Below are 26,205 nucleotides of genomic sequence, written 5' to 3'. Positions count from 1 at the left end.
CCCGCCGCCCCCGCGGGTCTCGCTGTGACGCGGGCATGAGCCTGGCCCGCGCCTCCGCCGAGCGAGCGACCCCGGCCAGGGCCGCGGCGCCCAGGTAAATGTGGGGCGCGGGGCGGGGGAGGGAACCTAGGCCGAACCGAGCCGCGCCTGGGAAGACCCTCGGCGACCCCCACCCCGGGGAGCCACCCCCACCCCGGGGAGGCGTCAGTCACCTCTTGAACCTCTAGAGATCGCACAGTGACAGCTCTCCTACTCTTGGGATCCATGGGACCCCGACTCTGTAGGGGGTGGGGGCGGGTCCTTGAGCCAGCCCAAGGCCTTGCACACTCCTGAACTGTACCCACCTCCAGCTCCCTGCAGGGAATCCCGGATGGGGCGAGACCCTGCCAGTGACACCTCCCCACCACCGCTCCCGCTCCATCGGGAGCCCTGGGCACCTGTACTCCCGCGCTGGGGTCTGCATTTGCAAGGGGCCTGGGACCCCAGCCTCTTATTTCAAGAGACCACAGCCAGAATTCCAAGAGACTACCTCCCACCTGTAAATGCAGTTCTTACCCTGAAGCTCCACTTCTTGGCTCCGTTGTCGTGTTCTTCCCACCTTTCTCCCCTTGTCTGGCCACTGCCCTCCCTGGGATCTCCAGGGCTGTTTCCAGTTGAATGCTTTCTGTCACATCAGAGGGACATGAGGGACGCCTGGGTCGCTGGGGGACAGCATCAACAGTGGCTCTGTGCAGCCCTCCTGTCCCGCTCTGGGGGCATGGTAGTGGCTTGGAGGGCTTGGAGTGCCAGGATCTGATAAACAGTCTGGTGACAGAGGTCATTGCAGTGGCCGGATGCTGGCCATTCAGAGAGATGGCACTCCAACTCAGGTGTCCCTGTGCCTGGCTGCTGGCCACTGTGAGCCCCTTCCTACCAGACGCAGCATCAGGGTCCAACATAGCTTCACCCAGCAGCTTTGCCCTGTCTCCTAGGGGGGCTTTGAACCCAGCTGTGGACCTTGGTCCCAGCTGATTCCCAGTAACAGCCCTTTGTCGTTAACACTGGAGCCCAGGAGATGAGAGAGCCCAGGGCTGGCCTCGCACCTCTGTACTGGATCAGACCCGAGGGACGTTGGTGGTGATGTGGGGTAGGTATGAGAGGGACAGATCCTGGAGGGAACTGGGCTCTCGGTTGCCAACTGGCTGTTGAGCATACTCCTGGCCCGAGGGAGCCTCGGGGGGTGTGAGGAGGAGACACATGACGAGAGCACTTGGTGACTCACGTGAAGACAGTAGGACTGGGTGCCGCAGTGGTAGCGGCTTGACGGAGCACCTATGGCCAGCGTGGTCAGAGCAGGCCTCTCTCAGACCTGCATGAGGTTGTGGAGGGAGCCATGTGACGTGCTGGAGTGGGGACAGCAAGTGTAGTGGCCCTGTGTTGGCAGGAGTTTGGCACTGAAGAAGGGAGGGGAGGCCGGAGTGGCTGGACCATTGAGGTGGGGAGATGAGACCCAACAGTGGGTGGGGCCCAGGATTCTAGGAACTGTGGCAGCTTCCATGTCCCCTCCAGCCACCCTTCCACTCTGTATTTGAGCTCTTTGTCATCCACCTTGCATGAGAACTGCCATGTTTCAGATGTTGGCCCCTTGGAGGGATTGGGGATGGGAGACAGTCTCCGGTCAGCTCTCTGGGACCAGTCACCCTGGGGGAGGGAGGGCCAGACCAGCAGATGCTGAGAACTGTCCCTGATTCTGATAGGATCTCCTGTGTGGGGTAGAGACAGCGCCCAGGTGGGGCTGTCCCTGAAGCCCTGATAAGATCCAGTTGGCCATGGGTGGGGAGCCCAGGGAGGCAGGCACCTCTCCTGCTCAGTCATTGGCTGCCAGCACAGAGAGGAGCGAGTAGCGTTTGTTCTGGTCCCACAGCCTCTAGGCAGAATCCAGGTGCCCGGTGCCTGGAGGGCGTGCTTAGAGCTCTGCTTTACTGAGCAGGTGGGCAGAGGGTTCGCTGGCCCTCACTGGGTACTACGCATAGCCCTCTGCAGTTCCTGGGAGCCCTGCTCTTCGCAGGGAGGGGGTATTTCTAAATCTGGCAGACTGACTTTAAGGAGCTGGTGGTCTGGCCAAGCCGCTGTGCTGATTGATGCCAGGCAGGGAGGGGCTGCTGAACACTCTGCTTAGATCCTCTGGCTTCTCAGAGCTGAGCTCACAGCCTCCGTCCAGGGGGAAGGGCCTCTGAGATGAGTGGGCTCGTCCACTCCTTGCAGTGGTCCAAGAGGTCGGAACTGTCAGTGATGAGGGAGAGGGTGGTCCCAGTGACCAGTGGAGCAGGGACTGCCTCAGCCCAGCTCCTGGCTGCGAGCCTCCTTCACCCTCTGCTTTGGGCTGCACAGGCCCCCTCTTTTGCCAGAATATCGCCTCTCTGAGGGGAGTAGCTTGCTTGTTCCTCAGGTTTCCTCGCTCATGCCCTGACCCCATAATCCCTCTTAATTTGTAGGGCCACTTGTGGCTGCTCCCTCTCTCCCTGCCTGCACAGTCCCCCCAGGCTGTTAGTCCATGCCTTGCCTGTGACAAAGCTCACCAGGGACCGAGTGTGGCCAGGAGGCCCTGCACCTCAGCGCCAGAGTGAGCCCCGAGACGCTTTGCCACCCAGGTTGTCCCACTGATTTGTTTCTGTGGGTCTGGTTTACAAGGTGGGGTCCAGACAGAAGGTAGGGCCCTGTGGGCAGGCACGACGAGGACCAGCCTGAGAGCTGGGTGGCCACAGCCATGGGAAGGGGGCTCATGGAGTGGGAAGGGGCAGGCCTTCGCTGGGCAGGTGGAAGGTGGGCTTTCAAGGCCGCTGTGAAGGAGCAGACGCGTGATGGGGAGCAACTCTTAGAAACAGTGCTGTCCTTGGAAGCTTTAAGGCAGAGTTCTGGGTCCAGAATGGCCAGGCAGGTACTCACTGCTTTGCCCAGAATATGGGACAAGGTGCCTCATGTCTTCACTTCCTCATTTAAAGTGGGTGGATTTATCCCCATTATTTTTTTTAACCATTAGGCAAATAGAGGCACAGTGAAGTTAAGCGATTTGTTCTGAATTCAAGCCCTCCGAGCTCGACCTGTGTTGGTGTGCACCGGGCCCCACGGCTGTGCCAGGCTCTGGGCCCTCTTGAATGAGCCCAGAAGTAAGTTGCGTGCTGTAGGTGTGTTGTAAGAGGGTCTTCCACGCTGGGGGCCCAGCCTGCCGTCAGCTTGTAGGGGAACTTCATTGCAAGGCAGCCTCAGAGGCAAGTGGAGAAACAGACCTCGTTTCTGACTGCCAGGGCCTAGGTGCCAGGGGGTTCTTAGAGGTCAATGCCAGGGAGGGGACCTTAGGCCTGAAGTTCCAGGAGAAAAGCAGGGCTGCTTGAAGTGTGAGGATTTTAGACCTCAGGGGCCTAGGGTAGAGGCAGGAGGGGAGCTGGGGGTGGAAGCTGGATGGGGCGTGTGCCACCCCCTCTGCTCCTCCCCTTGTTTTCTTGTGCCCACTGCAGTAGCCCCATCTGTTCCTTGTTAGACACTCAGCCGACAAGCCTCCAGGAGATTAATTAATGCCAAGCTGCTGGCAGATCCAACAGCATGCCTGCCCCAGGGCCCTATTGCAGCAGCTCAGACACCCGGCTGACCCCCAGAATGCTTCTGTCCCACCCAGTGATCCTGGAGACTCAGGGAGCCATCGTGCTGCACAGCCCTGTCCCCCCACTGTGGATGGCAGAGAAGGCTTAGGTGGTGGTGGTGGTGGCGATGGCTTCAGATACTTCACACCCAGGCCTGCCTCCCATCACCCACCCTGGCTCCTCTCATTCACGCTGACCGGGGCCCTAGATGTGCTGTGTGCTCTTAGCCATGTCCCGTCCCCTCTCTGGGCAGCTTCCTTTTCCTCATCTGTAAAGTGAGGACATTGGACTGGTCATCGCCGAGGTCCCCCTGCATCTCTGTATCCCCTCTGTCTCTGATGGCCCCGCGCTGGGCTCTTTCCCACTCCGTTCTGACTTCCCCTTAGCCCTCTCACTGTCTCCTGTCCCTGTCGGCATGTCCTCTGCTCAGGTCCCCAGGGACTGCTCCTTCTCCCTGTAATTAACTCCACCTGTGCCCAGGACTTGGCGCCCTGCCTCGCCAGCCCCCACTGGGGCCCAGGCCCTGCTCTCAAAGGCCCACCCTGGCTCCCCAGCATCGGAGCACCGGGGTGAAGTCTGCTCCCACAGTGGCCACCTCCCGCCAGCCCAGCACATTCCTCAGGCTTATCTGGGAGCCTGCTGGACTCTGCCCCACCGACCCGGAAGCAGCACCCAGAGCTGCCAAAGCAGTCAGGGTGGGGGGTGGGGTGGAGGGTGTGTGCAGGGCAGGGCCAGAGTGGACTTGGGGTGGGTGACGCTCACCTCAGCCCTGGGGCTGGAGAGAACTGTCAGGGCAGGGTGAGAGAGAGGGGTTTGAGAGTCTCTCGGAGCTGACACGGCAGATTATATTGAATGTTGGGAAGCATGGGGTTCACTCAGACCCCAGAGTCTGTGCCATCTCGTGGGACAGTCCCCTGCTTGGATGGTGCTCCCCAAAGGGCTTCTATGTATAGGAGGGGGTTTGCTTTGGGCAGGTTGCCCTAAGTCAGCCCCAAAGTTGTAGCTGGCAGGGCCCAGGGGGGTAAGGGACAGCAGCCCAGTGCCACCGCCCAGGCCTCGGGTCCATCTCCCTCCCTCCTGCCCCACCTCCATTCTAGAGCCCAGGCCAGTCCTCCCAGGAAGGGGTTAACCGCCAGGCTTGAGGGAGGGGACTGGGCTGGACCATTTTCCGCTGATGCTGCCTCCACCTCGGTTTTCCTGAATGGTTCTGCCGTCCTGGGGTGGGGAGGCAGGGAAGGAAGGAGGGCGGGTGGAGGGAGGGAGGGAGGAGGAGTGTGGGAAGAGGAAGGCAGAGAGAGAAGAGACAGCAAGGGGAAGGGGAAGATGTCACTGTCTCTCAGCTCCCTGTCATTTTTCTCTGCAGCAGGCGCCAGGCGAAGGAGCTGCTAGAACAATGCTGAGGCGGCCGAGTTGAGCGGAGCAGCCCCGGCAGAGCAGAGCGTCTGGAACAGGTGATCGAAGGAGCCGGAAACCGAGGCCACCTGGGCACCCCTCCCCTCACTCTGCCTGGCCAACCAGCCCCAGAACGGCCGGGAGCCATGGCGACCAATTTCAACGACATCGTCAAGCAAGGCTATGTGAAGATGAAGAGCAGGAAGCTTGGGGTGAGCGGCCTTCTGAGGGCCCCCCCCCGGAGAGGGACCGGTGCTGAGGACTTGGTCTGAAGGCCCGAGGCGGTGAGGTGCACTGTGCCCGCGCCCAGCCGACTGTGGGGGGTGTCACGTGTTGGTGGGTCTCGAGGCTTGTCGGCCGGTGGAGGTGGAGGTGGAGGTGGACCCCCTGGCACGTGCTGGAGCGCAGCTCTGCCTGCTGCAGCCCCCACTCCAGCCTGGTGGCATCTGAGCAGCTGGACCAGCAGTCGTGCGGGCAGCAGCCTATGGGCAGGAAGCTCCCTGGCTATTGTTGAAGTTGTTGCCCCATCGGCAGGAACTGGCTGGAAATGCTGGGTTGGATCTGCCTCTTCTCTTGTCCTTTCTCCACCCCTCACATTTCAAGTACATTAGCTCCCCCTACTTCCAGGGCTTGCATGTTACAGAAACATTCATTCATTCATTCCTTCATTTTTGGTCGTTGGCTTTAATGTTCCAGCTGTGTGCTGAGAGCAGTGGTTGATTGTGGGGGCAGGGCTGTAAGGAGTAGGATGCTGGCAGCTGTATGGTTTATGAATGAGAACTTGGGGTGGGATGCCCGCTGTGCCGGGACAGGCCGTTTCTCTTTGATTTGTCAGCTGGAAGCTCCCTGCTTGCCCACTGTTTGGTCCCAAACTGGAGGGACTTTGGAAATGAGGGTGCTGGGTGTGTACCCTCTCCCACTCTAGTAGGTTCCTGCTGGTAAAAATGGGCAGAAGCCGGGGCTCTGGGGACCCACTGACTGATCTGGGTAAGGCTCCCTCCCATCTCCATACTCAGTGGGGCTCCAGTGGCTGTTGCTTCCCCACTGGGCAGAAAGCCTTGGTGACTGAGGGAGTCCAGTCCGCATGTTCCTGCCCCTGTGCTGGAATCCTGTCCTGCCTTGATAGGGAGATGGGACAGGAGCGGGCAGGGGGATGTGAGGGGGAATGAGGAGGGAGGAGCCGGACTCTGCTTCTCTGCCGGTACCAGACAGCAGGACTGGCCTTGGAGGGGTAGGGTTCTGACCCCTCCTCCCCTCCCTGTGGCGCCTCACGGGCTGGGTCCTGTCCTGGCAGGGCCAGCAGCTCATAGCCCCTGGGGCAGGTGAGTCGGTATGAACCGTGGGCATGACTGGGGTCTTGTATTTGTAGCCGAGCAGGCAGAGAATGGGCTCTGCTGGCCCTTGCCCACCTGACTCTTCCCTTGAGGAAGATCACGCTCACTGGCTTGGAGCACAGAACAAAGGGAGGCGCCAGCCAGAGGGAGGCCACGGGGCAGGGCCCAGCTTCTAGCATCACTTCTCATCCCTCTGGCCCTGGCCTGGGCAGGTTCCAGGGTCAGCCAGGCAGAGGCTCTGTGTTGGGCAGAACCTGCTAGAAAGGCGGGGGGGCCGCTGGAGCTGCTGTGGGACTCAGTGTCAGACCTGTCCTAGGAGACCTAGGAACCTGTTTGCCGACAGGTGGGTACAGTCAAGGGTAGGAGTTGTTAGTTGAGACCAGTTTGGGGTGTCTTCCAAGGGAAGTCAGCCCTCCTTTTGCGGAACTGATACCTACTTCCCAGGGCTCAGGGGCTTGGGTCACCCTGAGGGCAGCCTGTGGAGAGGGCAGAGAGGAACCCACCCTCCTACCCTCAGGGCCTTCCTCCTCCAGCAGAGCTGATCAGAGACCTATGGGAGAGGGGATGGAGGGCTCTTGAGCGCAGTGGCTCCCTGGAGCTCAGTGTTTCCTGTAACCAGGCAACCAGGGCGCGAAGGTCCCCAGGCCTTCTGCCCCTGAGCAGCCCATCCCAGTGGGCTCTTTCTGGGTGGTCACCATTCATCCATCTCTCCATTCACTGTCTTTTAACATGGTTATAATGAATAACCATTGACCTTTTTTGAACGTGGCTACCTGGATGTGAGTGAGGGCCCTGAGAGTTAGACACAGTCTCTGCTTTAAAGAATCTCATCCATGTATCCACTCATTCATTCATGGTCCTTTAACTTGGCCATTCATTTGTTCAGCAAGCTTTGTGAAGGCGATGACATGAATGTCAGGATTCAGAGACTTAGATGTCGTTTGTCCTAAAGAAGCTCCTCAATTGACCGCTGAGGCCTGCTGTAGTTCAGCAGAAGAGGCAGAGGGGCAGGACCATGGTTATGGTCAGACATGTTCTTAGGGTCCAAGAAAGTAGTCAGAAATGGCCTCACCCAGTGGCTTCTTGGGATAGAGACGGCGGTGACCGTACCTCCTTGGGCTTGGATGAGCGCATGGCAGGCAGAACCTGACTGGGAAGGGGGCGGGGGTTTGGGGCAGTGGACCAGAGTCCCCTCTGAAGCCTTGCTCTGCACCTGCCCCTGCCTCTCTGCTGTTTGCCAGGAGAGGTGTCTTGCTCTTCAGCGAATCGAGAAGCTTCTGGGGTGGAGGCAGACTCTGCTAGGCCTTGGGGAATGTTCAGAGAGCAGTAGAACATGGCAGCCATAGATGCTGAGCTGGAAGAGGGCCTGAGGCCTGAGGGAAGGGAGCCCTGGCAGGTTTGCCCCTTTTCCTTAGAGTAGCCAGCTCTACCCTGTGTTGGCTCCTTGCTCCTCGGAAGCATCTATGACGTCACAGGACCCGGATGGTTTAAGGCGCAGGGCCACTGGCAGCAGTTGAAGTGAGCAGAGAACCATCCCATAGTAGACATCATGGTCAGGGGATGACCAGAGGTCTTGACTGCATCTCCCAACTTCCCACCTGGCCCCCCACACTCCAGGATGGCAGAATGAGGTGGCAGTGGAGGAACCCCCCTGCATGAGCTCTGAGGACAGGAGCTATGTCCCTGGTGGAGCGGGCATGCGTCTGACCCTTGCCCCTTGCCCCCTGGGCCCAGCTCATTTGTGGCTGGAACTCTGGCTGGATATTATAGAGGGGTGTATAGGGGTACATGTGTCAGCTCTGGGGCTTGGCGAGTTTTGAATGTCAGCCCCAGTATTCTAGCTAATCATTAACTTTTTGGTGCCTTAAATTCCCCGTCTATAAAATAGTGATAATAATTGCGGTCCTGTAGGGTTAATTGTGAAAGTGCTAATAGCAAAATGCAATAGGAAGCACTCAGTGTACCGTGCTCAGAATAAGTGATAACTCTGGTCACCCCGTGTGGCTTTCAAGGCCAGCCAGGAAGCAACTGCCTTTTCCATTTGAGCACGGGCCCTCTCTCCCATACGGGTCTCCCTGCTGGGGCCTGCCATCCTGGGCTTGCTGCTGGGCTGGACTCCGTGAAGGGCCGTGACCTGTCCCTGTAGCCGGGGGAACCCTGGGGCCTGCATGGCTGGCTGGGAGTGGTCTGGTTAGTCCTGATCCCACCTCCTTGCTTCTCGTCCCATAGATTTACAGGCGTTGCTGGCTGGTGTTCCGGAAATCCTCTAGCAAGGGACCCCAGCGGCTGGAGAAGTATCCAGACGAGAAGTCAGTGTGCCTCCGAGGCTGCCCCAAGGTTGGTGGCCGGGGCCCTTCCTTCCCTAGCCTCAGAGCAGAAATGACTTAGTGATCCTGGTGGCGTTGTGCTGCCAACCCAAAGGAGGGTGGTTCAAATCCACCAGCTGCTCTGAGGGATAACAAGGGGCAGTCTCTTTCCATGCAGTTTATAGCTTCTGAAAACCCTTTGGTGGGTTGGTCATGAGCTGGCTCCAACTCAGTGGCACTGGGATTTTAAGATTGGGGGTTTAAAAGCAACCTCCTGGGGGTGGTAGAGTCGTGGGGAATGCAGGATTTCTGGGGGGTGGGGGTAGGAGTGTGCACACGCCTGAAGCCCCTCTGGGTGCTGTCCCAGGTGACCGAGATCAGCAATGTCAAATGTGTCACGCGGCTCCCCAAGGAGACCAAGCGGCAAGCAGTGGCCATAATCTTCACCGATGACTCTGCGCGCACCTTCACCTGTGACTCAGGTGAGCAGCTCGGGCTGCAGGCCTCCCTTGCACCCTTGCCTGGCAAGATTTGTCCAGGGGTCGTCTGATGACGGTGGCTGGCCTTGGGCGGGGGGATGGCTGGGGGTGGCGTTTGGGAGGGGGTGCCTCTGAAGGAAGAGGCCCCAGGAGTTGAAGTGGGGTGGACAGGTGGCCCCCACTTGCTGTGCCTGCCTGCCTCGCATGGTGGGGTAACTCAGGCTGAGGCACACAGCATGAAGAGCATTATGTTTTCCAGAGCTGGAGGCAGAAGAGTGGTACAAGATACTCTCTGTGGAGTGTCTGGGGTCACGGCTCAATGACATCAGTCTTGGGGAGCCAGACCTCCTTGCCCCAGGGGTGCAGTGTGAACAGACAGGTGAGCCCTGGTACGGGAACTGGGGGTTGGGAGGGAAGGGAGGACAGAGGGAGAAGAGGGTGGTGGAGGGCTCCCTTCTGGGACGCTCCGGACCAATCTGTCCGCCCCCACACTAGACCGCTTCAATGTCTTCCTGTTACCCTGCCCTAACCTGGATGTGTACGGCGAGTGCAAGCTGCAGATCACCCACGAAAACATCTACCTCTGGGACATCCACAACCCCCGCGTGAAGCTCGTTTCGTGGCCCCTCTGCTCGCTGCGCCGCTACGGCCGGGACGCCACACGCTTCACCTTTGAGGCCGGCCGGTAGGAGCCCCACCTCCCATACCTGGTCCTTAATGCCTGTGATAGTGGCTGCCACCATTCACTGTCGTAGATAAAGTAGAATCTTAATTTAACGGCAAAGCAGTCCAAAGGGAAGTACAACGTTCCAGTCCTACAGATCCTACAAATCCATTTCTTGAGGCTTACAGAGGTTCTTGCCCACAGTGGGTCTTCAAGTTGCCTGGGCCCTGGTGCTGGCACTAACGTAGCTCTGACTGGGGGCCTGAGGCTGTTTGCCACCCAGAGGATAATAACAGTACCTGCCCTTGTGGAGCTCTGGTGGTGCTGGACAGGGAGTTGCACTGACCCGGGGGCGGGGGGGGGGGGCTTCTCCAAGGGTTCAAACCCATCAGCTGTTCTGCCGGAGGAGGATGGGCAGTCTCCTGAGCGATTTACAGCCTCTGAAAACTCGTTAGCGCGCCTACTGACTAGACAGCAATGAGTGCATCTTGTAACTGTGGTGAGGGCACATATCCATAGCTTCAATTCTGGAGCCAGCTTACCTAGATTAACCGTGCACACTTCTCCCTGTTACCTTGGGTAGGTCATGGCTAAAATGGCTTAAGAAAACGCACAGTAATGAGGAAATTTGAAGAGTCCATAGACCAGAATGCAGTGGAGGCGGCCAAGTGGCCTAATGCATAGGAAGCGTCTGGCTATCACCTGGCACAAAATTTCAGTGTAAGCCACATGCACCGCCTGACCAGGCACCCGCCACACGCGCGCAGGGTCCTCACCACCTCGCCTTCTGTGCCACCTTCCCTCCAGGATGTGCGATGCTGGGGAAGGGCTCTACACCTTCCAGACACAGGAGGGGGAGCAGATTTACCAGCGGGTCCACAGTGCCACCCTGGCCATCGCCGAGCAGCACAAGCGGGTCCTGCTTGAAATGGAGAAGAATGTGCGGGTGAGGCAGTGGGCATCTCAGTCCGGGTACAGGGGAGGCCAGGCCGTTAGACGGACTGCTGCGTTCTGACATGTGCACAGTTGGGGTCTCAGGCTTGTTGCTCTGGGGAGAGCCACTGCACCCACCCTTGGCTCATGGGAAGGACCCATTCTCTGCCTGCAGCTGCTGAACAAAGGCACAGAGCACTATTCGTACCCCTGCACACCTACCACCATGCTGCCCCGCAGTGCATACTGGCACCACATCACGGGTTCCCAGAACATTGCTGAGGCCTCCAGCTTCGTAGGTGAGTTGCGGGTGTGCCCCACGCACCGCAGAGGATGTGGGCTAAGGGTCTTCCCATCCAGATCCACATCCGGGCCTACCTTGTGTCCACAGGTGAGGGGTATGGAGCAGCCCAGGCCAGCTCAGAAACAGACCTCCTCAACAGATTCATCCTGCTGCAGCCCAAACCGGGCCAGGACGACAGCTGTGAGCCCAAGACTCCGTCCCAGTGACAGCGAGGCTGCACGCCGGTGACTGCTGGCGCTGCCTGCTGCAGGCTGCTTGCGATGACCATGGACAGCCTCAAAGGGCCACTGACCAAGAGCCTGGAAAAGGAGCAGCTGTCCCTTCCTTGCCCCCGAGGGTGAGGCTGGATAAGGCACAGGGCTGGCCACACACCACCTGAGCAGCTGGAGCTAGCAGGAGACTGACTGTATACTGTTCTTGATTTTAATATATATGGCTTATAATGTATTCTATATTATTGAGACTCCCCCTCCTTCCCCACGACCATATACACATTTTTAATCCCATGACGGGGCCATGGTCAAAGTTGGTTTTGCGTGTAAGAGCGGCTGTCCTCTTGCTGCCATGGCCAGAGGTGGACAATCAGACCAGGAACTGGCACTTGGACTGTGGTCTTTCCCCCAGGTGGCTTCTTCGATCCCCTTGGGCCTAGAGAGGCACTGGAGGCCTGCCGTGCCCTCCGTGCCACTGGGCAGCTTTGCACTTGGTGTTTTAAGCAGATGTGACATCTGGTTGACGTCTCAGGTGAAAATCTGGTTTTAAAATGTCATTTCTACCCAGGCTCCTTGCTGTCTGGTGGGCTCAGATGCCCTGGAGGTGGGGTGCTGGTTACCTCTGCCAGGTGGAGGATGGGAGGGTGGCCAGTTCTGAGCTGTCTCCTGTCCCAGGGGCCGGCCAGATGGGAAGGCTGGCATGACCACTGAGACAGGGGAGGCCGTGCTGCCCTGCTCACTGATTGAGGGGGTCTCTCACCCGGTCCTGGCCACCCCACAGCTAGCAAAAAGCACTCAAGAAATCCAGGCTTCCCTTCCTTCCCAGATGGTGCTGAGGGTCCCTGATGAAATGCAATTAAAGCAATTGATTTTCTAGTGCTGGTATTTATTGACTACCACGCAGAAGGGCTATCTTTCTATTCCCATCGAACCTTTGGTTGTGTTTTTTTTTGTTGTTGTTTTTAAAATCTTCTAGGGTTCTGATTTGTGGGAATAGACCTTCTTGTAAATAACCACTACCTGAGCTGTGGCAGGACGATGGAGCAGGCAGCCGCCTCCCAAACTCTGAAGGCGAGGAGGTGGCTGAAGCCAGTGCACTGTGGCCGCAGCCCAGGGAGTGACCACCTGAGGAATAAACTAGCCTGAGGAGGCAGCTTCGGAGAGGGGGTTAGAAGTGGCTGTCTCAGCTGGTGGCATGATGACGCATGAAGGAGATTATGTTGTGCTCTTTATTGCCAAAAATAAAACCTTTTAAAAAGAACTACTGTTAATCAATAAATATTCCTTTCTGTATCGCACCACTGGCAGCCTAATGAACGGTTCTGGGGATGTTGCTACCTGAGACAGTGCTAAGGGGTCAGGGCCAGAGACTGTCATCAGGAAATGAGGGTGGGAGAGCATCGTGGCCGCCTCCTAACTCAATCATTGGGGTGCTGGTGTGTGTGGGGGGGGAAACGATGTTGCTAGCTGATGGGAAATGAATGAAATGATGGGGTATTGGGGCGGCCAGTCCCGGGAAAGGGGCTGGAAGGATTTCGAAGCAGCCTGATTGACGGTTTTAGCACTCAACCCTCAGGTACAGCTCTGAAATTTCAGACAGGCTTTCCAGTAAAGAATAATGACCGAGAGAGTAAGCAAAGTCCAGGGCAGTGTTTCTCAACAGGGAAGTGGTACAGCACCTGGGGCACATTAGGAAATGAAGTGGAAAGGAGGGAAGGTCTGCTTTCGGGGTGGCACTCCCGTGACCAGGATGCTAGCTATCTATGACGCGACGTCCTATCTCAAACAGAAACAGCATCCCTGGGCATCAGGAGAGGTCAGGAAAGGCCAGGCTGGTGCACCTTTCTCCTTACTCGTGGCCTGCCAAGAAGCTGGCACAGCAACAGTCCACGAGTCCCTCAGAAGAGCCCTGAAGTCCAGCTAGCTGCGGCTAGTTGATGGTCAGGACGTCGCTCTGGATCTCATGGCTTAACTGGGTCTGTAAGTCACTCAGCTTCTTCTTCAGTCCCGACAGGGCGGAGAGAACAATGGTTTCTGGGCGCAGAGAGCCACAGGACTCCACGTTGTAGTAAAACCTACGAGGTGAGAGCTCGGTCAGAGCACCGTGGGCCACCGATCCCCCCTTCCTCTGGGTCTTGACTCTGTCCATTGGGGACATGGCCACGCCCCACAGCTGACCTTCCTTCACCCAAAATCTTTACACACAGGGCTTCAAAGAGTCTGCAGATGCCTAATAGGATATTGTGAAAAGTAAAAAATATCCTCAAAGCACATGTTCCACACTGAAGGAAAAGTGGTAGTGCTCGTGCCACGTCATGTGCTTCTGATGGCAGCCTCCACCTTGACCTTAGACCTCAAGTCCCCTGCGTTGGTGGTCTAAATGTCTGGAACAAATTCTGGGGGAGTAACTGGAGCTCCCCTGCCTTTCTCAGAGGTGCCCAGAGGGGGGTTGATGAACTGCCCCAGAATATATGCACATCATGGCTTCAGAAGGCAATGTCTCTTCACACCCAAGCCCGGCGTCCTTAAGCCCTTCACCTTTAATGATCATACCGGGGTCTTACCTCTCTGGCTTGCCATTGGGGTCATAGGGAGCCTGGGACTCATCTTCATCCAGCTCAGAGTATTCACTCTTTGGCCTAAAGTCAAAATACAGGTCAGTTACAGGGTTGCTGCTGCTGCTGCTTTCAAGGGCCCAGGACCCGCCCCATGTCAGTTACCAGCAGACACTGCCACTGCCACCACCTCCTCCTGAGAACATACCATTCCTCTGGCTTGGGGTACACTGTGTGCCTCAGGGCATTATCTGGATCATATTCAAAAGCCACCCCTGCGGTCGGGTTCCACTTGGCATGTTCCTTGCCGAAGCCCTTTTTGGCATAGGCGCGCAGTCTCAGCTCCTGCCCCTTTCTGAGTTTGACAATAAGGATGTCTGTAAGGAGAGGCCTGAGTCACTGAAGAGCTGAGAGGCCCTGGCCCCCCACATGTTGGCCTGGTACATCCCTCCAAGGCCACACACATCTGGGGAACCTGTTTAAAGCTGGTTTACGAGTCTAGTTGACACACTCGCTCCAGCCTCTTACCGTCCTGCTCCACATAGTCATTGGGGTCATTGTCTCGATTCCGGGATGTGACCTGTCAGGAGCCCAAAAAAGCAGCGAGAATTAACTGCACAATCTCTCTGGTCACCTGCCATTTGGCCATGCTGGAAGAAGGTTGCCAATCTGGAAACTAGGGAATGCTGGCTGGGTTAGACGTCCAACCTCCTTCACAGCATTCTGTTAGTCTCAATGAAAATCATCCCAGGTCCCTGGGTGACAGGGTCTACAGTGCCAACCAGTGCTTTCCCCCAACCAGGTGGGAAGCCAGAATCAGTGCCACCATTAGCTATCAGGTTTAGGCAGAGGGTAACATAGGCAAAGCCAGCATTTTACATGCACGCCTCCCAGCCTTGCCCACTTGGAGCCAGCCAGCAAAGGTCCCAGGCAGGGCGGATGCTCTGAAACACTGACCGGAATGACCCGGGGGCTGTTGGAAATGAGGTCTCGGGATGTGACGTGCCGAGTCTGATCTTCATTGCACCGCACGTCAAGGGTGAACTCCACTGAGCACTCAGGGCAGAACTCTTCACATATGCAGTCCTGGAGAAACACGAGAGGATGAAAGGCCTGGGTTGGGACCCTGCTCCTGATACCCAGGCTCTTCAATGTCCTCACCGGCAAAAAGGGGTTGATTACAGTTTTAGGGCACCTGAGGGGCTTGTCAGTCTGAAACACTGGACCCATGAGCTGCTCGAGTACCGGCACTGTTTAGAGAAAGCCTCCATCCAGCGATCCTGGCATCCAGTCTTCCTTCCCACCCCAACCCCAGCAGCTGCCAGCTGCCACCAGCCCAGCTTCCTGAAGCAATCAGGCCCTCGGAGTCCTCCTCTCTAGAGAAGCAAGGGTCCGTTCAGAGCAGGACACCTTCCTATCTGAGAGCTCAACTTCCCAGAAGCCAAGTGGATAAACGTCGCAATGTAATCACATCCTTTAAAGTGGAACAAGGAACAAACGGGGCAAGGACAACTTACATTCTAGATGGTTTGGAAAACAACAACGAAAAACTTAAGAAAAAGTTCCCAAATACAACTAGAGAATAAAACTGTTACCAAGACTCAGCTTTAATCATCATCATCACCACAGTACCATTCTATACACAGCTGGTTGGAAATACTCATCCCATGTCAGAGTTTTATCTGCTGAAATTTAACCCCAGGTAAAAAAAGAGTTACTAGAATACAATCAAATTGTGAGGGGAAAAGCAACAAACCTGACATTTGAGAGGTCAGTGAGGAGGAAAACTAGAGGCTTTACCTAGATAAACCATAGTCTACCCAGATAAGGCAAGAGACACCTAAATCTGCTCCGTCTCAGCCACTGGCAGCTCTGTCCACATGCCCACCCGAGATGCCTGCCTGCCGGCCCTCACAACAGAGGGGACCCTCCTGATGGAATCATTCTCTTAGCAAGAGTGAAGATCCAAAAATCAAAATGTAACAGGAGATAAAACCAGGAAAAGGTCCTCAGGCTCACAAAGTATTTTATATACCAATATTCACTGCAGTATTACTAACAACAGGCAAAAGGTAGAAACAACTCAAATGTCCATTAAGGGATGGATGAATCCATGCAATGTGGTCTATACACACAATGGTATTCAGCCAGAAAGAGAAAGTTACAATCCATGCTACGGCATGGATGGATCTTAAAAACGTTATGCTGACTGAACAGAGTATGATCTCATGGGTCTGGAATATCTAGAAGAGGAAAACACAGCGAGACCACAGCTTACGAGCGACCACCACGGGCAGATGAGTGGACGGGAGAGCTGAAGGGAAATGAGGTGTGTGGGGTGATGACAGAGTCTGCAAACTGGCAGTGGTAATGGCTACGCCACATGGTAATCCAGGTCACTAAACTCTGCATGTAAGCAATGACTGAGGTGACAAATGCTTTGCTACATACACATATATTTTACCATAATCTTTAAAAAAGTAGTGAAGAGGAGACTTTTTGAGATGAAGAAAAACAAAAAGAGCTAGAATGGAGCTATATATAGTTATAACAAGAACTAAACTAGGCAGCAGCCCAGGCCCTCTAATACAGACACAAAGAGAACAGGTCCAGAGGATAAGCCTGGAACGCTGAGCTTCAGCGGAAATGACACAGTAGTGCAAATACTGACAGAAGAGACAGAAGGGAAACAGCACATGAGAGAGACGATGTGATGGAGTGTAAATGGCCCGACACAGCGTAGCCACTGTCAACTTGTTGCAAACATTTTCCTGACTGGGGCAGGAACTGAGGACAGTGTCCCTGACAGCACGGCCCCAGCAGTATCTGGAGGATGGCAGGAAAGGTGCGATTTCCCCTGATATTTCATGGCAGGGGCCAGTGTGATGGGTGGACGGCAGGCACCCCCCATGCCCAGTCACCAGGGGATGGGCAGTGCTCACTCTGGGTCACCCACACAGTGAGCACCACTGAGGAGCTGGGCCTGAGCACCCCCAACCCCACGGCGAGAGGACCTTGTCCTCTGCATCTTAGTGCCGGTGGAGTGTTCCCACCCTCGGGGCTGCCTTCAGCCACCCACCTTGACTGACAGAAATACTTATCTCTGACTGGAATCCCTGTTCTTGATCTTCAGAATATAGACAGAGGCGCTCTCGTGGCCTAGTGGCAAGAAGCTGCACTGTAATCCCGAAGGCATGCAGTTTGGATCCACCAACTCCACAGGAGGACTGGCCATCTCCTCCTGAGTGATTAACTACCTCTAAAAACCCACTAGAGGGTCGGTTCCAAATCAACAGTACACAACAGAATACAGAAAGAGATGTAATCGCTTGAATTCATCCTATAAAGCAAGTATAACCCTGATAGCAAAGCCAGGCAAAAGCAACACTAAAAATGAAAACAATAGACAAATCACCTTCATGAATACAGATGTAACAATGCTACCCAGCAGAATCCAACAGCAGGTTAAAAACAATAATGTGTCATGACCAAATGGAATTTAGAGCAAGTATATATGTGTGGTTCAACATTGTTGTTGTGGTTGTTGTTATGTGCCGTCGAGTTGTTTGCGACTCATAGCGACCCTATGCCCAACAGCCCTAAACCCTGCTCTATCCTGTGCCAACCGCACTGCCTCTGACACACCCATCCCGATTACCCCAGTCACCGAATCAATCCATCTCATAGAGGGCCTTCCCCTCCTGCGCTGTCCCTCCACCCTCCCAAGCATGATGTCCCTCTCCAAGGACCCGTCCCTCCTTGCAACATGCCCAAAGTATGTCAGACAAAGCCCCAGAATCCTTGCCTCCAAGGAGTAGCTTGGTTTAATCCTCTCCAAGATGAATCTGTTTGTTTTCCTGGCAGTCCATGGTACATTCAGTACCCTTCTCCAGCACCACAGCTCAAAAGCATCCACTCTCCTTCTGTCCTCCCTAGTCATTGTCCAACTCTCTGATGCCTAACAAGCAATTGCAAATACCATGGCCTGTATCAGGCGCACCTTAGTCTCCAGAGAGACACCGTTGTTCCTGAGTACTTTAGAGAGGTCCCTAACAGCAGACTTTCCCATCGCGATACACTTTTTGATTTCCTGACTGCTGGTTCCAAGAGTGTTGACTGTGGAGCCGAGCAAACTGAAGCTGTGGACAATCTCAATCTCTTCGCCATCCATCCTGAGGCTGCCAATTGGTCCAGTGGTGAGAATCTTTCTCTTCTTGACATTGAGCCTCAGTCCATACTGAAGGCTGCAGTCCTTTGACCCTTCGCAGCAAGTGCATGAGGTCCTCCTCAGTTTCAGCAAGCAGGGTTGTGTCATCTGCATAACACAGATTGTTAATAGATCTTCCACCAATCCTGATGCCACAATTCTCCTCATAGAGCCCAGCTTTTCGGATAATCTGCTCTGCATACATGTTGAAAAGGTATGGAGACAGGATGCATCCCTGGCGTACACCCTTCCCAATTTTGAACCATGCAGTGTTACCCTGCTCTGTTCTGACTACTGCCTCTTGGTCCAAGTACAGGTTTCGCATTAGCACAATTAAATGTTCTGGGATTCCCATTCTTCTCAGAGTCAGCCACAGTTTGTTATGATCCACACAGTCAAATGCCTTTGCATACTCAATGAAACAAAGATAGACATTCTTAGAAAACCAATTAATACAATCCACCTCATAAATAAAACAAAGCAAAAGGAACACATGATCATCTTGATGCAGAAAAGGCATGTGGCAAAATTCAACACCCATTCCTGACAAAATAGGAGAAGAGACATTCTTGACCATAATTACGAGCACACAAAACAGCCCAGAGCAGTCCCAACACAGAGAGATTGAAAGCTCTCCCTTGTAAATGGGAACAGCACAAGCACACCTTCTACCCTCGTTCCTCCCCAGAACTGTACTGGAGGGCCTCGCCAGAGCACCAGAGAAAGAGAGGAACATTAAACCATCCAAACCAACAAAGAGGATATAAAGCTCTCTCTTTTTTGTGACTGTTATGATCCATTTATAGAAAATCCCAAAGACTCAGCAAAAAAATTTCTGGGAACTAATTGAAAAATTGAGCAAAATGACAAAGTAAAAGGATCAACAGTCAGAAACCAGTCAGGTTCTTCTACAGTAACAAAGAGAACTCTGAAGAGGAAATAAAGAGAACTTTTCATTTACAATAGCCACTCAAAAGACAAAATCTTAGAAAAAAATCTAACAAGAGATATAAAAAGATCTATATTATCACCAGCAGCCAGGAAATCAAAACACAAACTGCACTGGAGAAGTCTGCTGTCAGGGACCTCTCCAAAGAACTAAAGAACACCTTAGTTTAGAGACCAAGGTGTGCTTGATGCAAGCCATGGTCTTCAAAATGATTTGTTATGCATCAGAGAGCTGGGAAATGACTAAGGATGACAGAAGAATTGATGCCTTTGAGTTGTGGTGCTAGAGAAGAGTACTTTGAACATACCGTGGATCACCAGGAGAACAAATAGGTTTGTCTTAGAGAGGGTGAAACCTAGTTCTCCTTGGAGGCTAAGATTCTGAAGATTCTCATATACTTTGGGCACGTGGCCAAGAGGGACCAGTCCTTGGAGAAGGATATCATGCTTGGAAGCTTGAAGGGACAGCACAGGAGAGGAAAACCCTGGATTAGACGGCAGACACAGTAACTAGGGAGTGGGATTTGGTGTGTCTGAGTCAGTCAGACTGGGCCAGGACAGGGCAGGTTCAGAGCCACTGTGCATAGGGTTGGTATGCGTCTCAGTCAATTCAATGGCACATAACAACAACAACATATAAAGATATAAAGGATAGGTAATCTCCCATTTGATTTACACCATCTGAAAACCTGGCTGGAGGGTCAGTTGTGGGTCTATTCCAATTCAGTAGTACACAACAATATAAAAAAAAAACACTGAAAACCACAAAACCCTACCTACAATAAAAAACAAGGGGTTGATCAGCTTACTATCTCTAAAATAAAGACTCAGAGAAGTACACAAGAAACAGTCAACAGCAATGATACAGGCAGAGACAAGCTGAACAGATGACGGTGAAAAGACAGTACTTGCGTGAATATGCATCTACACTGACACTCATATGCCCTGAATACACACGTATGTGCATACGGAGTCAGCAGGAGGGCACGGCTTTGTAAACTTCCTAGTCATGAACAATGTGATGGAATGGATTACTCCTTCTGTGGCTTTGAGAATGTAGTCTTGGAAGGATATCAGCTTCAACTAACATAACAAAGATAATGGGCTACACTTTGGTGAGTGGTCACTGGGCTCTTAAAGCTTGTAAACAGTCATCTAAGGTGCAACTACTGGTCTTTCTCTGTCCAGAACAAAGAAGAAAAGCAAAGATGTAATCAGACAGTCCAGAGGACTAAAGGAACAGGCAGACTTCAATTTCCTTCACCCTGAGACCACAGAACTCAATGGTGCACCATTACCATAGCTGAAACACTCCAGATGGAATCCCAGAAAGTCCTTGATAAACTGGGGGAAAATGTGGCACAAAACTCAAATATATTAAAAAGGCTGGGCTTGCTGGTCTGATAAGAGTCTGGAGGAACCTGTGATACGACGGCCCTTAGCACTCACTGAATGTGGACGAAATCTCATCCCCCCCATGGCGCAATTTTCAGCCAGACATTAGACAGACCTACATGCTGGTCTGTAACACCACGGGAGCACTCAATCCTTGACATAACCAGCCATTTAAGGTCAAAAGAACAGCATCTGTCCAAGGATAAAGCCAGGAAGTGGTAGGATAGATGATTAATGAAAATAAAAATTAAAGGTAGTAAGTAGGGAGAGTGTGATTATATGATAGGTATTATAATTAATGTTATAAAACAAAATATATATGAAAAATTGAATGAAAAACCAAACTGCTTTGTAAACTTTCACTCAAATTATAAAAAACTATAGTAAAAAGTCCCAACATTACAAGAAACCAGAAATTATTAGATGTCATCAAATCCAGTATGACTCACAGTGACTCTCTCAAGAACACATCTGTACCCTGTCCTACTCCCTGCCATCTTCGCAATCTCCAAAACACTCAAGCTCATCGCTGTGGTCACCACCTGGTGGAGGGTCTTCTTCTTTCCCATCCCTCCACCTCTCCAAGCGTAATGTCCCCTCCCAGGAATAACCTCTCCTAGCAGCAATCCCAAAGGTATGTGATAGGATGCTTCACCATCTTTGCCTCCAAGTAGCACTCCGGCTGCACCTTCTTCTCTAAGAAATCAAAAGACACTAACATATATGGGAGAAAATACTTAGCTCAAGAAGAAGAGTTAAGGTTACTAAAAGTGACTTACAGTTACAATGAAATCCTAATCTAGATCCCATCTCATTCTTCAAAAGAGATGGAGAGACTAAGCACCAATTTATACAGAAAGGAAAGAGATTGTGGATAAGCAAAGCACTGCTGAAGAAAAAAGGGTGGGAGGTCTTACATGGCCACCAGAGTCAGAAGAGCCTGGTACAGGTGGAAAGACAAAGACCAATAGAACTGAGAACCCTGAGTGAATCCACCCACTTATGGACCTTCATCTTTGACAATGGAGCTGAAATTCATCAAGTGAGGAAAAGATACCTTTGTAACAAATGGTACTGGCAAACTAGCTATCTACAGAAAATTAAAACTAGTATTTCATTGTTGTTGTTGTTATGTACCGTTGAATTGCCTGCGACTCATAGTGATCCTATGTACAACAGCCCTAAACTCCGCCCTATCCTGTGCCAATCTCACCATCTCCAACACACCTCCCCTGTTATTACCCCAGTCACTGAATCAATCCATCTCATCGAGGGTCTTCCTCTCCTGAGCTGTCCCTCCACCCTCCCAAGCATGATGTCCCTCTCCAAGGACTGGTCCCTCCTTGCAACATATCCAAAGTATGTTAGACGAAGCTTCAGAATCCTTGCCTCCAAGGAGCAGCCCAGCTTCACCCTCTCCAGACAAACCTGTTCGTTTTCCTAGCATTCCATAGTATATTCAATACTCTTCTCCAACACCACAGCTCAAAGGCATCAATTCTCCTTCTATCATCCAGCTCTCGATGCATAGCAAGTGACTGCAAAGATCATTCACTCCTTAGAATTACCAAAACAAAATTTAATTACATAAGATCAAAAAGGTAACATCTGCCTAGAAAGCTCAGAAGGCAGGAAGGAAAATGAGAAACACAGGTTACAAGTCAGGAGAGTGTGATTACATTGTGAGTATTTTAATAAAACAAAGTATGTTTGAATGGTCAAATGGAAAACCAATTTGCTTCATAAAACATCAATCACAATGACACAAAAAACAAACAGGGGGGGAAAAGAAATTCGAGACCTGATCAAGTCTGTAGGACTAGTCAAAGAATTAAACAGGTGAGAGGTATTAGCCAATTTACTAGGCTTCTTTTACTCATTTACTGCCCAAATGAGGAATGAGAAGAGTCCAAAGTACAGTGTTATCTATGGCAAGACAGCTGGGTTGTAAGCCTTCAACTGTACATATGTAACACTGCAGAATGATCTGAAGAACAATCTTTCTCACTGTGAGATAACAAATAGCCAAGAACTTAAGATTCTGAAATTCTCATTTTCATTAATCCTAAATTAAGGGATCTGGGGTCTTCACGTTGTTTACATCATGCCCACACCAATACCCCATAGAAAGTAGAAAATTACAAAATGGTCTGGGGTTCTCACTCAATTGGTAAACAGGGAAAACAGAATCAAAATAGTTACACAAAATAAATCTCTGAAAAATGAAACAATGTGGCAAAATATGAACTGGCAGCTAATGGTTAAAAAGTAAATGATGCTTATAATTTTTTAAACTTTATTGTGAGTTTAATTTTCAGAAAAAGTGAAAAAGGAACATACATCATCTTTGTCTGATAAATACTAAAAAAAGAGAGAAGGAATTGCGAGGTCAGAGAATTTACAGAAAATACTGCCAAACTCTCTGTAACTGGCTATCTAACCATCCCCACCAACACCTGTGATATTTATAAAACATTTTTTTTTTAAATCTGGAGACGTGAAGCAAATATAGAAAAATGTTAGATGGAATCACGTTTGCCTCCTACTTTTCTGTGTGCCTTTTCCTTTAAAAGATAAATGGCATGAAAAGCGGAGTATGAACAGATCAGATTGAAAAGGTACAGCAGCTACTGTTCAATCTAAATGACCATTCTAGAGTCATTTCCTTCTCTGCAGCTGGCTGATGTCTCCTGCCTGCACCTAATTAATTGGAGACCTCATCAAAATTGAGGATCACAACCAATCCCAGGTACTAGACAGAATCTCAACTTTGTCTTTCTAAACTACAAACCGGTACAAGCTGGAAGCAAAGATGCTGCAGCAATGATTACTCTGAGAAGCAGGGGCACCCCCTCCCCACCACAATCCACCCGATTAGGCAACATACCCGGGAGTACTGCAGCTTGTCCACAATGTCATCACTAATAAGAGGGATTAATCCTGTAAGACACAAAAGCATTTTAAATAAGGTCAACAATCAAGCTCAAAGAACCTACAATGCCCCCTGGAGGTGATGTGGAGAAGGGAGGCTTCCTTCCCTGAGATTGGCAGGGCCCCCAAATTCAGCACGTACCAAGTCTGTGAGCAATGAACTCATCGTGAAGGACTGAGGAGTTGGCGTCAATCTGTACCCAGTCGATGGCTAAAACAGGAGGAAGCAGAGATATAGTTTAGTCACCAAATTCATCTAACGTCTTAGAGCAGTGGTTTGAGAGACCTAGGAATCGGATTAAGCCATAGATGAAGGGGTTCTGTTATTAGTAAGAGAATGTCGTGTGTGTGTGTGTGTGTGTGTGTGTGTGTGTGTGTGTGTACCATGTTTCTCTGAAGGGGTTCTGTTATTAGTAAGAGAATGTCAAGTGTGTGTGTGTGTGTGTGTGTGTGTGTGTGTGTGTGTGTGTATACCATGTTTCTCTGAGCAGAATATTTCCAGGAGAACCACTTAAGTCCATGAACACAAAATCCAAGAAAATGGCTATGTGAAATGCCAAATCTATGGCCTTTATCTCATTTTATTATGTAATGACCAGATCACTTAATTTAGTACTCCATTACCATTCAATTCACTGATGTTTATTGAATTCTTTTTCTAGGCAAGGCAAACTAAGCAAAAATCTAATCTCTACTAGCAGTCACCTAGTAGGAGCGGGAAGGACTGTATAAATTTTCACACCCACTCGACTTAAAACACATATGGACTCCTACATAATCACACTTTACCAGTTAAAACTGGAAGTCAAATGTCAAACACCTCTGACACTTGGAGGTCCAGAGAGGCAAGACACAGACCCCCTCAATCAGCTTCATTCTTGGAGGCTTTCTACTACTTCCCCAAGCCAAAGTAATCCAATCCAGTCACTGACTCACTTAAGTTCCATGGCCTTCTGCCTCTCTACTCCCTCCGCCTGCACTCCCATCCCTTTAATCTCTGATACTTCCACACCAAGCCCTGCTTGATTTCCATGATACAAACACAATCACTTCCTTTCTCAGAGCTCCTCTCTCACCAAACCGTCTGGACTTCCCTTAAGACATCTGGCACGTTACGCCTAATCTTTTATTTGCAATTCCTTGAGGGAGGGTCTTGAAATTTCTTTATATTCCCAGCTGAGGCCTGGACTTCCACAATTCCTCAGTATTACATGGACAATCATGGACAAAGTGTCATTTAGACACAGAACGTACGTTAGGGCTGTATCATAAAGTTCAACTCCCTCATTTAACTCTTGTTGCCAAAAGACATGGAGTGATTAAGCAGAGAGAGGACCAGATTTCAAATTCTGACTTGAAGAGGTGATGGAGGGGCAGCAGATAAGCAACAGTATTTTCCTAGGCCTGTTTATTTCCCTAAACCACTCAATACATATCTGCGACTTGTATTTCTTTTGTTATAACTCAAGTTCAATTCTTATTTATAATATACTTGTTAATATGTAAAATAGCTAAAGAAGCATGGCTGGATCCAGACAAGAAATAGTCTCCTTATCACCTCACTTTCAAGGGCTTTTAAGCATTGGAACAATGTTTCTCTTTAACTACTAAAGTCTACTTGTATTAGTGTAATCTGTGAATTCATTTCTGGTCCAGGCTGTGAGCCCGACGTGCCAAAATCCAAACAGCAACCCTGCCAAGTTTGCAAGACTGGAAATGTTTATGGAAGCAGACTGTCAAATCTTTCTCTCAAGGCACAGTACGGTGGGTTTGAATGGCTAACCTTTCAAGTAGCAGCAAGGTGTTTAACCACTGTGCCATCAGGGCGCCTCTCTCTGAGACAGACATATCGTTTTGCACCAGTTTCTACTCTCAGCATTTAACCTGGCACTTATGTGCACCATAAGCGCCAGTGAAGAGTAACACACACAAAACACGCATCTACTAGGATTGAGCACTCACTACATGCAGGGCAGTTAATACAGATCAGCTCACTTAATCCTAAATATTACTCTGAAAAGCATTATTACAAACGAGGAAAACCTGCAACATACATGCCAAGTTAATGAATTTGTCCCCTGAAAGTCCTCTGAGCCGATGCATGGACGTGTGCAGAGCCAGCGCAGTAACCAGCAGTGGCTGCCGGACCACGGATACGTGGCTTTGACAAGTAGCCAAGATTTGCAGTTTTCTCTGCAATCCATATATTCCTCATTCACACTGCCCAAAAACTGGAGGCAGGAGGAGCGGGGACGGGGTAAGGAGTGGGGTTTGACAGAAGGAGAAGCACTGGTCGCCCAGGCAATAGAGGCGGGGGTCGCTTACCTATGATGGGCACTTCAGCGATGAAGACCCTCCGAATAGAATTGGCCACCCTGAGGGATGAAAACCAAGCGAGGTGAGGGCCCCGCTCCCTTAACCGGCCGGCCCTACATCGGAGAGCTCCCCATGCCAAGCCCCTCGTCGTACTAGACGGGTAAATGCTGGAAGGAGCCACGTTCACCTCCACCCTCCCCCCCGCCCCCAGGCCCCGGCCCTATCCCGTCTTCTGCAGTCACGAGCCACCAGCTGCTTCCTCTGTGGCCTTACGCGAGGTCCGTGTTCTCGATGATAAACTTGACATTCTCGTCCGTAAGCTCCGTGATGCGCACAGTAGGTTGGTTGGCGTACGGCATTTCGCCGCTCCAGCAGTCCGACCTCTGCCGCTAGCTTCACTGCGCCGCCGCAGGAAGTCAGCCGCGACACTCCCACCCCGCCACTTCCGTTTCCGCCTTGGCAGAGACGTGCTCAGCGCGCCCCCCTGCGGCTTGGAGGTCTGGGCCGGCCGGCGAGTTGGTTCATCACTGGCGGTTTTGTAAAAGCAACTTGCCCAGTGGCCTGAGGCATTTGCAAACTACTCAAGGGGCTGCCATGAGTAGAACTGGATAC

The 26,205-nt window shown here is 51.9% G+C and overlaps 2 protein-coding genes across 2 annotated transcripts; one reads left to right on the top strand and one right to left on the bottom strand.

Annotated features, from left to right (window-relative positions):
• Window positions 1-11,235, top strand: DOK4 (docking protein 4). The gene is made up of 9 exons (XM_006897132.1): window positions 1-94; window positions 4,981-5,221; window positions 8,573-8,680; window positions 9,017-9,131; window positions 9,388-9,507; window positions 9,624-9,813; window positions 10,600-10,738; window positions 10,901-11,024; window positions 11,117-11,235. The coding sequence occupies exons 2-9, from the start codon at window positions 5,156-5,158 to the stop codon at window positions 11,233-11,235; spliced, it is 981 nt and encodes a 326-aa protein (XP_006897194.1). The 5' UTR covers window positions 1-94; window positions 4,981-5,155.
• Window positions 11,236-13,166: 1,931 nt separating this feature from the next.
• Window positions 13,167-25,952, bottom strand: POLR2C (polymerase (RNA) II (DNA directed) polypeptide C, 33kDa). Its single transcript, XM_006897131.1, has 9 exons — window positions 25,867-25,952; window positions 25,603-25,652; window positions 23,420-23,488; window positions 23,234-23,286; window positions 14,754-14,882; window positions 14,325-14,376; window positions 14,005-14,173; window positions 13,806-13,880; window positions 13,167-13,316 (listed from the first exon to the last, which is right to left on the bottom strand). The coding sequence occupies exons 1-9, from the start codon at window positions 25,950-25,952 to the stop codon at window positions 13,172-13,174; spliced, it is 828 nt and encodes a 275-aa protein (XP_006897193.1). The 3' UTR covers window positions 13,167-13,171.
• Window positions 25,953-26,205: the final 253 nt, after the last annotated feature.

Source organism: Elephantulus edwardii, unplaced genomic scaffold (assembly GCF_000299155.1).
Source record: "Elephantulus edwardii isolate Elephantulus edwardi_28Jun2011 unplaced genomic scaffold, EleEdw1.0 scaffold00201, whole genome shotgun sequence".
NCBI classification, from domain to species: Eukaryota; Metazoa; Chordata; class Mammalia; order Macroscelidea; family Macroscelididae; genus Elephantulus; species Elephantulus edwardii.
The sequence above is the reverse complement of the archived record's forward strand: the minus strand, read 5'-3'. Positions and strand labels throughout refer to the sequence as shown.